The sequence below is a fragment of the Patiria miniata genome, unplaced genomic scaffold (assembly GCF_015706575.1).
Source record: "Patiria miniata isolate m_02_andy unplaced genomic scaffold, ASM1570657v1 HiC_scaffold_24, whole genome shotgun sequence".
NCBI lineage: Eukaryota > Metazoa > Echinodermata > Asteroidea > Valvatida > Asterinidae > Patiria > Patiria miniata.
The window spans coordinates 10,606,255-10,619,930 of NW_024037063.1; the positions used below are offsets into that span (position 1 = coordinate 10,606,255).

The window sequence follows — 13,676 nt, forward strand, 5'->3', positions numbered from 1 at the left end:
ATTAAATGGAATATGCAACATTTGCAAACTTCAAAAAACAAAACTACCAAATTATTATGAAATACCTTACTGGACGGTTAGTGAATGACAGGCTAAAGCATCCTGTAAAATCATGGCAGCTGATGTGTTGACATTTTCAAGAAAGGTTGCATTTTACGGAAAGGCGTAAAAGTAGGTCAAGAGACATTTTCATTTTCACGAAGAGCCACACATCTTTATTACATTATAAGTTGCACGCGCGAAATACTTGTGCTCCTCCCATTTGGAAAAACACGTTCAACAGAAAGGTGCATAAATGTGGGAAACATGGACTTTCATTTTCACCAAGGAACACATCTTAACTAATTAATTTTGGCTAATTAACTATTGTGCTGATTCTAATTACTGGGTTTACCAAAAAAAATTACCTTTCAAAAAATCATGTGAATGTTTTCTTACTGCATAAAGGTGCTGCAAAGTAGTATTTTTTGCGGTTCTAAAATGGGAGCAAATTCTCTGGCGATTATTTTGAAAACGTTTTTTCTTCAACATCCACATGTGCGGCTCTTCGTGAAAACAGTGACGATATGGCAGACTGGCAAAGTCAGCGTATGAAGATCTGACCTCGTATCACAAGTGTTTATGAGGCCAGCAACACTCTCAAAGCTTTTGAAAATGTACATGTTGCAGCTATGGGCGCCGTGCGCCAACAAAGACAGTTCTTACCACTTTTGAGAGCACCGTGGACAGGACACACAGCGTGTGCGTGTACTGTTCCGCGTAAAGTTCACGCGTAAAGCACGCATGACTTGCACGACCCGAATCATGTTCACAAAGCTATAGCCATAGCGTCTTCACGTGAGCGTCAGGCGTTGCCGTCGCGTGAATACGTTTGAATCTACTTGCGATGGTCCGAGCAGTTCTTCTGTCTAACGTCACCCTTTGCAGCTGACTAGACTTACCTTAGGAACTTCTTTAGGTGTAGCCAGAACTGTGCTAGCTTCCGTTTCCTCCTCCGTGGTCAAGATCACTGTCTTGTCGTCATCCTCTTCCACTCCCGGTTTCTCCTTCTCCGCCTCCCCTTCCTCGCTGTCCTCCGAGGCCAGCTGGAGGAGCGGGGAGGCTTCCTTGAAGGGCGTGATGGGCTTCTTGAAGAAGTAGACCTCGTCGTCGATGACTTTGTTGGAGACGGAGTAGCGCTTGAGGCTCTTGACTTTACGGATCTGCCGCTCGGCCTCCTTGTACTGGGACTCGCAGACGAAGATGTCGGCCTCGGCGTATTCTGTCGGACGACCTGCCGGGAGGAAAGGATTGTGAAGCCAGCATGACCAAACAAGCGAACAGTTCATGAAAATAAAACAAACAAGTGTTTGGTGTTATTGGCAGTGTCGTAGTTGTGTCCATCACAAGTCGGATCACAAGCAAATCACAAGTCCAGTCACAAGTGTATCTTGTGTATGATCTGAAACTGAGTGGCACGTCAAAATTCTTCAGAGTACCATGCAAGTTGCACATCAAATAAACCATTATCATGTTACGGCCATCTTGATTTTTCCCCATTCAAATCAACATAATCAAAGAGAGGCCGGAAGGAAAATAGTCTGGTTCCTTTTAGCACAAAAAACATTATCATTCAGTACTGTTATTGGATACAGGGAACATGACTGAAATGGTGGCAGCATGATAAAGGTCTATACTCTAGCCTGCAGTACTGTTATTTCACCTCATGAATTTAATAATAATAATAATTTATTCACTTATAAAGCGCAAATTCCAATATGATTTTGTTCAAATGCGCTGTACAGTAAAATATTAATTAAAATACAAGAAAATACACTCATAAAATGTACCATGACGTGCTATTACACACATTAAAAATAAAAAGTAACAGCAAAAAATTACTCGCAAGGAGCTTAGAACGACCCACCATTTCACATGTTAAAATACAAAGAAGTAACAATAAAATCAGTAAAAGGCCAACTTAAAAAGATGAGTTTTTAACAGAGACTTGAAGTTATCAACACTGTTAGCTCTCCTAATGTGAATCGGGAGGGCATTCCAGAGTGTAGGGGCAGCATTAACAAAAGCACGATCCCCAAAGCTAACTTTGGTACGGCGAAAAGGGTAGCCCAGGAGAGTGTTATCGTGAGAACTACGAAGATTGTAATGAAACAAATGTGACTTCTTTCCGTGGTTGAGTCCAATGTGTTGGGAAGTAAATGTAGCCATCCTACACAAGCGGTGCATGTACCATTGCAATGTACCACTGCAGTAGTACTATGAAGTCGCAGCATCCCAAGATTAGCTCCCAGAGTCCCAACTATGCAACAGTAGTGATCACAAGTGAGGTTGCTGGTGGTACCACACTAAAACCTTCACGACAAACAAACCTTTGCACATGTATTCCATGTGTTGGAATTCCCATAGAATTTTTCCACTTTTGATAATGAAACTCAATAGTTGGGAGGTGCAATAAAACTACAGTACACACATAGAGCTATATTAAATTACTAGAGCACTGGCTTGATGTACAAAGTGATGCCTGCTGAACGCATCCATGTTTGTGCACAAACCTATGGAAAACTAAAAATTGTGTTTACGGCTTTTGTACGGCTATTTGCATATCTGCGTTTATATTCTATACAGGTGCGTTATCAAAGCCGATATGCCAAAAACTGAAACGCACGATCAGCAATTAAGCGTTTCATTTTGCTTGGCGCAAACCGCTGCAGATGCTTTTTGCCGTGACGTTTTTTTAACCGTAATGACACGCTTAGGTTGTTTGCGTATGTTCGACTTGCGCGTTGCATTTAGCGTACACTTTCAAAATTAACTCCATCTAATTTCACAATGTTCTACGAACACGCTCATGAAATCAAAATGTCTGCGTGCAGGACAGCTTCAAGTATTTCCGCACGTAAGAATGAGGAGATATCTCTCTAGTAATTTAATACAGCTCTTATGAGTACACAGCACCTTACCACACCCAACTTGACGGCTTGTACTTACTAGAGACGTAATCCTTATACAGCATGACGTGGCACTTGCCGCAGATACTGCGCATGGGGTTAGTATCTTCAATAGAACTCAAGAAGACTTCGTTCTTGTAGAACAGACGAGTCGGGGGATGAACCGTCTCCGATGGACGCACGAACCACGGGCCGTTGAACCAAGGGTCTCCACTACCAAAAGTAAAGTTTCATGATTTTAATAACACAGAAACCATTTTTCAACTACACTTGGTTAAAGGTATAGTCCATCATTTGTAATTTGTGCATTTGTTCGTTTGAAGCAACAAAAGTGCTCAAAATCTAAAGAAAGGTGCTGAACAACTAACCTGATGAAGTTTCAGCTCAGCTTCAGCTTCAGAGAAAAACAACATTCTAGGATCTTGATTTCAAATCAAAAGTTGCTGAATCATGTTTTGAATTGGGCCTGAATTCAGTGTCCGAGACACGTTCTCACTGAGCCGATTGCAGCTACGCGATGTCGCGCACCGATCCGACGTGTGCTTCGTGTCAACGCTTGCACGCGCTTCGCCGAATAAAAAAACAAAATACTAATGAAAATTTCCAACGGTGCGTCTTAACCCTAACCCTGCCAGACGCAGCACAGTGCATCAGGTGGAAAAGAACTGGTGCACTTTGATGCATTCAGCTACCAACACCAGTGCATGAATGGCCAGCTCTGAAACAATGAGAGCTAAGTCCCATTGAACAATGCCACAGTTGTATCCTGCTGCGTGGGGTGACCACGGACTCTGAGGCATTGTTGCCTTGAGACTTTTCCCCTGATGGATCTTGCTACATTTGGCAGGCTTGGCTCTTAGTCAAGTGTTGCATGTTGCTACGTTTGGCAGGGTTCTAGCAAACATACCCTGGAGGGTTAGGGTTAAGACGCACCGTTGGAAAGGCCTTCTCTTGTTGATTTCTTCAAAATGACAGCTTGCCAGAAGGAATAATTTCACAGGGAGTTTAGTCCCCTTACTATCTTCCAACCAAGTATGTTTTTCAACAATAATTACATCAGTTACTTATTGGATAGCTGCAAAGGATGGACTATAGCTTTAATGAAATAATTTTGTAATAAAAAAGGAAGCCTTTTATGGAAAGATAACCTTTTGTTGATTGTGATGAAAAAAGTAAACTAACACCAGCCACGTTCACGTCCAAGATCAAGAAGACGTGGGGACAAAAACTTTAAAACTTTCTTGTTTTGGGGAAGGCATTATTAACCCTAACCTTCCCAAATCATCTTTGCAAAATAGAGGATTTTGCTTGATTGAGGTTATATGGCAAAAATGTGTGGCCGATTTTGGAAGATGCACCGTGTCAAGGTTTTGGGCTGGACCTTGTGTTGTTTATGCTCAGCCGAGCTTAAATTTTGGCATAGATTATACTTGAAATCCTCCGCACTGCTCCAGGATGTCATTGGCTCTGCCTCAACATATTTACAGTGATTGACGGAGGATTTTGCAGGATTGAGGCAGTGGTCACCCCTCCTAGGACCAAATTCAAGAAATAACAGAGGATTTTGCAGGACTGAAGCTGTACGCAATTGTTACATGGAGGCAGTTGGAGGATTTTGCAGGATTGAGGTTACATCCTAGCAAAAGTGCCTAGGGAGTTAGGGTTTAGAAATCACATGGCAGTGTTCAGTGTCCATCCATTTTACTGAGACCATAAGCAATACCACATCAAAGAGCATGTTAAATGTTACATGAAAGGAAAAATTTGTTTTAAAACCATGCCACAATGATAGAAATCTCCATGGGTGTAGAACGCCATGGTCCAGTGGTTACGGTGTTTGACTCGTGTACGAAGGAGCATGGGTTCAAAACGTACCAGGAACATGGTGTTTGTGTCCTTGGGCAAGACACTTAACTACAATTGCCTCTCTCCACCCAGGAGTATGAATGGGTACCTGTGAGGGTCGAGACCCGAATGTGCGCTGATATCGGCTGCTGCATGGTCCTGTGGCCTGATTAACGGGGTAATAATTGTAAAGCGCTTTGAGATTGTCGATACGATGGAAAGCGCTATACATTGTGTAAGCACAATTATTAAATAAGCTCTAAATATATACATACCAGTATAATTTTCCTGCTAAGTTTAATGCCATAACTTTCTGTCAACCATTAATTAGAATAAACTTGTTACATGGATTGCTTACTTGGCATCTTTCCATATTTTGTCAATGCGGGCGATGAACGGCCTAGCTTGGTCTGATCTCAGGTACACGCAGTCTCCAAGCTTGTAGACATGACCTTCAAATATCAGCTGCTCAAAGTATGTGTTCTTGTCTTCTTCTGTGGGAGTTTCAACGATAACATCCTGCAAAAAACAAAAACAGAGTAGACAATTGCACAAAAATGGATCTGTGAAGGATTTATAAGGCCGAAGCTTGTTGAAGGATGCTTAAAGTAGAGTAGATCATATGCAGCTATCTTAAAAGTAAGTGTCAAGCGACGCAAACAAATGTGTCAAGTGACCCATTTTTGGAAATTTAGGTTAGTAGTTGGTTTGTAATTCGGTGAATGCGTGAATGGGTGCACGGAACATTGAAACAACGCATGCGCGGGTGCGGTTGCTTTTATTCAGTGTGCGGTTGCTATTATGACATCGCGCATCTGCAATCGGCTGAATGAGAACGCATCTCGGACGCTGATTTCAGGTGCAGTTCAAAACATGACTCGGAAACTCTTGAATTGAAATCGAGATCCTGTAGAATACTTGGGATGTACAGCATTCACTGAGCTAAAAATTTCAACAAGTTAGTTGTTAAGCACCCGTCTTTAGATTTTCAGCACTTTTCTTGCTTCAAACGAAAATAAATACACACATGACAAATGGTCTACCCTACATTTAAGCCCCATTACCACTGTGTGTTTACACTCAAAATACATTCCTACCACACAAGATGTTACACACATACTGAAATTTGTATCCTTGTGGAGACATTTCTTTGTTCTCGTGTAGTAAAGTTTTCGAGTTTGAAAGTACAGTTTGAAAATGCTTTAACCAGAATTAATTTCCTAGGATGAAATTCGGCCTTAATATCCCTTTTCTAAAACTCTTCCATTTGCGACAGATCAACCCACCTTGGAAATTCCTACTTTTTGAGTAAAATCCATATATCTATTTCGTGAAAACCTTGTGGAGACATATTCATCTATAGGAATTGCCCTGTGGAGACGTATACAATCTTTTGTTCCCTATTGTGTGCATGTCTCCAGAGGGCACGGTGTATCAGATCAACTCTGTGCGCATTCAGTCTACTCTATCCGTGCCAGACTTGTAGTCCATTACAAGTGAAATCACAAGTTAGGTCACAAATAACAGGGGACGAACACTGACAAGCGATTGCCATTGAGAGAACTAAATGACTTGTAACTGACTTATGAGCAAGGGCGTCAATCGCTTCTCTAAAGTGTGGGGGGGGGGGAATACCTTGATCAGAAATTATGTGAGCACCAAGCCCTTACGGCGTGGGGTTCGGGGCCTGTTTGAGGGCCCGACACTTTTTGGGTTCCAGACTCTCTGTGGTGCGATCTGAGGTAATTTCTGACCACTTTAACTAATTTTTGAGCCAAAAATCATTATTTAAACACCATTTTTGAAATTGGAGATTCTGAGCTATAGAATCAAAATATATGCTACAATTTTTATTCGGGATGAAAAAAGCGGGGGGGGGGGGGGGGGGGGGGGAATGATACAATATCTCCCCCCCCACTTCAAAAAGTGAGGGACTTGTCCTCCTGATTGCCGCCCAGGCTTATGAGGACTGGTTGGGACAACCCTGATTCGGAGAATTAACTTTTCAGGTTCCAACAAGTGATTCGCTATTTGTCAAAATCTCCAATGAGTACATTTCCAACTACTAATTCCCTATTTGTCAAAATGTCCAACGAGTAAATTTCCAACGAGTAATTTGCTATTTGTCCAAATCTCACCTCTCTCTCCTTGTCAAAGACTTGGTACACCCCATCAGTGTTGTCCGAGTCCATGGTCTCTGTGCCCTGGCTGTCAGCGAAGACGGAGGCGACGCGGACACGCGACAGCGGTTCCTCGCGAGGAACGATCTTGACGTTGCTGGGAGGCATGGCCCAGATCTGTGCGCAAACATAAAAAACAGGTTTTACCATCCATGTATGCTTTCTTAAGCACATGCTTTCAGATGCCACTTGGCAAATGGATGCACTTTTCTTAAGCCATAAATCGACTCGCAGGAAACTAGAATTGGCTACTACAAAGATTCATAAGATGAAATTTGCGTAGGGGCAAATTCCATCTCGGCGCAAATTCCGTCTTGTGAATAATTTCATTGCGGTACCCACTGCTACTTCAGATTCGAACCAGCCAATCGATCCCGCAGGCTCGGTGGTGGAGTGGTGAGACCCATGCACTAGAAAGCACGAGGTCGTGGGTGCGAGTCCCACCCGAGTGATTTTTTTTCTTCTAACTTTCACTCGGGAGCTAACAGTTAGTAACACACCGAGTATACTGTGTTAATACGTTGGTGAAGGACAAAACCTAATATTGATTACTACAAAGAGTTGATTCCTACAACTAATAGCAACGTGTGAACGTCTCTAGTCAAACGCTGGTCAAAATGTCATCGCAAAACTTCTCGGTCCTGGCTCCCTGCTGCGGATGTATGAGGTGTAATAATCAGTAGAAACATTTCTGCGATGTGTTCCCAATAAGCCGGATTCAATCGCAGTCGTGTAGCCAATCAGCATGCAGCGAGAACGGCTGAGCAGCTGGTGTGGCCATGGAATGTCATTTGATTGTAATCAACATGCTTTCACTATTGTTAAAGGGAATATACATCATTTGCTTTTGCTGTAATTTTCAGAAATGGATGGAATTGGGGGGTTGGAAATATATAGCAAATATTGTTACACTGACTTTTTTGAGGTTTTGGGTTCGAAAATGCTATAAAAACCAAGAAAAACAATCGTTTTCCTGTAGTCTGGTTCCCTGACTCCAGATAAGAAGAAACAGAGCAGTTTACATACATTGGGGAATTGTAAGGTCAGGGAACCAGTCTAGCTGGCTTGTACCCGTTCATAGGTGTGTAATCGATTGCAAACAAGTGCGATGGTCAATTGGGGCCAGTATTTGAAAAAAGCCAGTTTTTTTTCCAACGCTGGTCGGCCGACCAGCATTGGAAATTGATACAAACATACCACTTTTCTTGAAAATGACAGTATACCAGGTGCCATGATTTTACAGGATGCTTTACACTGGCATTCACTAACAGTCCAGCAAGGTATTTCAAAATGATTTGGTAGTTTTATTTTTTGATGTTTGCAAATGTTGTATTTTCCCTTTAAAGAAGTCACATGACTGTCTATGCCGTGGCATCCTTGTCGTGTCGTGGGTGACATGAGGATGGTTGCGATTATTTTGCATCCAGATGCCGCTTGTCCTAAGACAATCACACAATTTCTCAGTTTTCTCACTTGAGCATTATTTTTGTATTTGATGCTGACGGCTTTGTCGTGGCGCAAGTGAACCGCTTGTCAACCGGAGGGCACCTTAAGTCTTCTCTGAATTCGAGAATTTTTTCAATTTCCCCTGAGTTCCCTCACTGGAAAAATGGAAATCCATTTTCAAGTTTTCTCTGAGTTCAAGGGTGGCTGGGAACCCTACTGGAATGTACTCAGCCCAACTTACTTTGATCTTCTTGAATGCCTTGGCTTTAGCCGAGTAGCGAGACTCCAGGGTGTAGACGTCTTCCTCATTGAAACCCTCGGGTTTATACTTGAAGTAATCCTTGACAGACATGACGTGACACTTGCCGACTACGTGCTGTGAGATCTTTACTTTGTTGTAGTAGTCACTCTTAAATACTTCCTGAAAATACAAAAAATAAATGTTATTTCAGGCCCCCCAAAAAGTCTGCAGTTTCTGGTATGCGCAGGCGTCGCCGTAGCCATGCCCGTCGGCAAAATTAAAAAGTTTTTTTTTCAATGTAAGATGATGTCTCAAAACCGCCAAACTCACTGGTTTGACTGGAATCCTGCTGCTGCACAATTCTAATGTGCTTTTAAGATGGGGTTACGATTGAGTATAAGCTTTATGTGGCCTCTCTAGGCGCCCATGCATTTTTCACTAAATTAGTCGGGCACCATTTGCAGTCATCGGCCGAAATTTGACGGGGAAAAAAAAAAAAAAAAGAAGCTGCGTCCCAGCACCACTTTTGGGGCAAGCTCCATACCAGAACATGGCAACACATTTTTAGCTGAAACAGACTTTGTTTTTTGTTAGAGGTTTTTTTTCATTCTTATTTACTTTTTTCAGACTAGGCTTTCTCAGCACAGATGTTTATCGCTCTACCTCATGGTATGCATGGGAGCAGCATAAACTATTCCAATATTACCAGCAAATTTGTGTGGAATCTCGTTACTGAGTGCAGTGGTTATCGGCCCTTAGAAGCATGTTTTTCTCATAGAGCTACATTAAATTACTAGAGCGCTAACTCGTCATTCTGCGCATGGAGACGCTTTGAAGCCGTCCTGGGCGCAGACATTTTGAATTCATGTGCGTGTTTGTAGAACATAATGAAATTAGATGGATTGACTTTGAAATTGTACTCTACATGCAACGCTCAAGTAGAACATACGCAAACAACTTAAGCGCGTCATTGACGGTTCAAAAAAACGTGACGGCAAAAAGCATCTGCAGTGAATACGCGCACGCGTTGCGCTGTTTGCGTAGAGCAAAATGACACGCTCCTTTGCTGATCATGCGTTTCGGTTTTGGGTGTATTGGCTTCGATAACGCACCGGTATGGAATACAAATGCAGATATGCAAATAGCCGTACAAAAGCTGTACAAAATTTTTAGGTCTCCATAGGTTTGTGCACAAACATGGATGCGCCCAGCAGGCATTACTTTGTACACGAAGTTAGCGCTCTAGTAATTTAATATAGCTGTTTGGTTTTTCTTTACCTTCTCAAGGAACTTGCGGGTGGCCAGATGGAAAGTCTCGTTGGGTCTCAGAAACCAGTTGCCATGGAGCCAGCATTCCCCGTCCGGATCGCTCCATAGCTTCTCGATGCAGACGATGTGCAGCTTCAAATTCTTCTCACTACCATCCAGAAATAATCGGTAAACCAGGGGAAACATATTAAACAAGACAAAGCTAGTCCCAGATCAATCAGGGGTCAAAATATTCATCAACGTCAACGTGTTGGGCCAAGGTCAGGGGCCGTATTCACAAAACGACTTGAGTCATCAAAACGTAAGCACCCCACTTAAATATGCGATTTAGACGAGTCTTAATATTTAAGCAGTATTAATGAAACATTTTCACTAAGTGCGCCTCTTATTTTCATGACTTAAATCTACGTGTGGTCGGACTTGTCTTAAGTCAAGTGGGGCACTAGGGTGTCATGGCGGCTTCAATTCTGTCCGCTGGTTTGTAAATTTTAGGCACAAAATTGGACTTTCTATTGAATTATTGTAGAAGGAAGCCAAGTTGAAGTTAATGTGTGACAGCGCTAGATTTGCAGTTCGTTAAATTCTAACGGATATTTTCGATTCATTTGTTGATTTTTAGGCAGGCGGGGTGGGTGCTAATGATGACATGTATCCAATGACATGCACTGTTACCACAGTGACTGACGACTATAAAATGCAAAATAACTGTCTTACCTTTCAGCATGTATGAGAGAATGGGAATAAATCACCATTAACAATTTGTTTCACACTCGATAGTAAATAAAACGAACATTTCACTGATATTTGGGTTGAAACAACTAAAACGTTGGGAAATAACTGCATGCACTGAGTGCATACGATGTGCATGACAAACTCGTTTGACACAAGCGTGACGCAGGCATGTTCCGTGCACTATCTTGGGCTTGGAGACTGCGTGGCTAAATATGCACGCTCATGATTATGTTAAAGAAACACGTACAAATCGCTTGAACTGCCTCTGTGTAGGAATGTTAATGACGTAAATGTTTTTGTGCATGAGCAAGAATCATTTCTTTCAACGCTTAAGTTAAGCTGAGCACTAAGATAAGTGGGGTGCTTAGATCTTTCGTGAATACCAAATTAAGCACCCCACTTAAGTCAGCAGGGTGCTTAGATTTAAGTCGGACTTAATTATTCTCTTAAGTTTGAGTTTTGTGAATACGGCCCCTGGCCTACGTAAGTCTAATTCACAAGCGGCAGTCGTCAGTGACTCGGTCAGTGAGATAGGTACAAAGGGGACTGTAGATTGGTCCTGTAATTCACAAGTTGCGGTCAGTTAGAGAGTAAGTCCGGCATAAAGAGGACTGAAAAAATAAAAAACTTCACCAAAAGCTTGTTAGCTGCAGCTGAGCAGCTCTGCAAGTAGTCATGTCAAGCAATATAGCAATATTTTTTTTTTCTTTTCTTGATGTTACAAGATAGATCCAAATTTTTCGTGTTCACTGAATCAATCTTATAGCAAAGCATTCACACTGTACATGTAGTTATAATAGTTTTAACATATACTGTATTTATAATATTTGCTTAACACCTATGCATTATTCAAATAATGTTTTATCTCACTGTATTGAATTTTATTGTATTTGTAATGTATTGTATAATCATACATGTTTGTAGTCATTATTTATTGTATGCAGGGCCCCAATGGAAACCAGTTTTAAACTGTTTGGGCATACCCTGGGTAAAGAAATGGAATAAATAAATAAATGTCTCTCCATTGGTTGGTTGGTTGGTTGGTTAGTAACAAACTTCACAAAATGCCTTTTTTTGGCCATCAATCACCTTGTTCCTTAGGCCCTCGCCACAACACGTGCTTCAGGTCTCCACTGACCAGAGCTACCAATTTATTGCAGTCATGGAAAATTGGGTCATGAGGTCACTCATTTTGCATTGGGGCTAGCAATGTACTGCACACAAATTGGGTGTTCGACATGCTACAAAACGCTCCATGCACCAAATGCCGATCGAACAAATAATGTGAATCTTTTTCAATTGACAGTCACAACCACATGATGACTTATAGGCTACAGCAGGTCTACAGTTCGGCCGCAGCTTCAGAGATCAATTTGAGCTTGTTTTGTGTGTGAAGATACTAAGCTACCTTCAAAATATAAGACAACTGGCAAGACATAAAGTTACATACTGACCTTGGTTCAACGTATACAAAGTCGCCAACACGGTATGTTTGCCCATTCACATTTAAGCCGTTACTTGCCTGCAAACACAAAAGAAAATGCATTTTGTTCAATGTTGAGGCAATGCCTGTTTTTTTTTATTTGAGAAAATTATTTAACAAATCTACAAATGAAGTTACCAAAGCCAAAAGCTAAACTTTACCCCAAACATACCCGAATCCATCAAAATCCTTTTTTGGAGGATTTCGGCCGATTCAGGAAACCTCCATATTGAAAAAGTTGGGGGATTTTGATGGATTCAGGACAATAAGCGTAGCGGTACTGCAGGATTTTGATGGATTCAGGATACCACCATATTGAGCAGTTGGGGAACTTTTGATGGATTCAGGATCTCAACAGTTCAACTCCTTGGCTATATGTTTGGTGTGCACGAGGTCTACCACACTGCTGGATTCTGATGGACTCACTGGTGGATTCTGATGGACTCAGGACACCAACATTTTTTTTGCATGACAAAATTGGTGGATTTGGGCGGATTCAGGATACTTTCTAGTAAAAGTGCTCAACGGGTTAGGATTAATCCAACTGGACAACAATTATCATAATTTAAGATTTGAGGCTTTGCATGGTGGGGTATCGGTATCATTTCGGTTTGCGGTAACACCATGTGGTAATAACTACTGCTTAGAAGATATTAGTTCTGAAAAGAAGTTGTCCTGCTTATTATCAACTTTGCTAAGTAGTTTTTTTTTGTTCTGTTAAGAACAGTCCTGCTGTAAGTTCTAAACGAACTTGTCTTTGGTCTCAACGTTTCGACTAGCCTGCTCTAGTCATCGTCAGGAGACTGAAGATAGTTGGAGATGCTACTCCTCAAGTAGGATTTGTTAGGATTGGGAGTGCTTGCTGGGCATGCCCTGCTCGCTCGGGTGTGTCAGTTGGTTGTGAGCCATGGGCATTGTGTTGAGGGATGCCCGCTGAGCGTCCTGCTCGCTCGACTGTGTCAGTTGGCTGTGAGCCTTGGGCATTGTGTTGAGGGATGCCCGCTGAGCGTCCTGCTCGCTCGACTGTGTCAGTTGGCTGTGAGCCATGGGCATTGTGTTGAGGGATGCCCGCTGAGCGTCCTGCTCGCTCAGGTGTGTCAGTTGGCTGTGAGCCATTATCATAATTTATCACAATCCACAGTTGCCCTGTATTTGCCAGACACCGACAATTACCACATCTGTGGTATACTGTGGTGGTAGAAAGAGTAGTAGCTCATGGATATGGAAACTGGCATTAGTATAAAAACCAAAAAGGCACCAAATAGATATATCATCGAAAATGGTCAAACAAAAGTTAAAAATAGGGTGTTAAATGGGACCTAAAGGGGCATTTTAAGGGATGGCGTTAAAAAATGCACATTAGGCCAAAAAAAAAATAGTCGGTCTCTGGTCAGACCGAAGTTCCGGAATTGATGCGGCGACGCGTGTTTTTTTTTTTTTTTTTGGTGGCTTTTTTTTTTTCAAGCTTGTATTGTACAGACAAGGTGGGTACTATTTTGCTTTTTTGTGTCCTCATTATACATTGGTGTCCT

At 42.0% G+C, this 13,676-nt stretch overlaps 1 protein-coding gene across 9 annotated transcripts in view; it reads right to left on the reverse strand.

The window, feature by feature from the left end:
- The window catches only part of LOC119732391 (protein polybromo-1-like), a 70,147-nt gene that overhangs the window by 23,768 nt on the left and 32,703 nt on the right, over positions 1-13,676 (reverse strand). For 8 of the 9 annotated variants that reach the window (XM_038205876.1, XM_038205875.1, XM_038205870.1 and 5 more), the window contains 7 exons: positions 12,116-12,185; positions 9,939-10,077; positions 8,661-8,840; positions 6,932-7,090; positions 5,152-5,312; positions 2,989-3,161; positions 942-1,273 (listed from right to left, as the gene is read on the reverse strand). In XM_038205876.1, coding sequence (XP_038061804.1) covers positions 942-1,273; positions 2,989-3,161; positions 5,152-5,312; positions 6,932-7,090; positions 8,661-8,840; positions 9,939-10,077; positions 12,116-12,185 — 1,214 coding nt within the window. The remainder of the gene's footprint in view (positions 1-941; positions 1,274-2,988; positions 3,162-5,151; positions 5,313-6,931; positions 7,091-8,660; positions 8,841-9,938; positions 10,078-12,115; positions 12,186-13,676) is intronic. The other variant, XM_038205869.1, reaches the window with a different exon arrangement.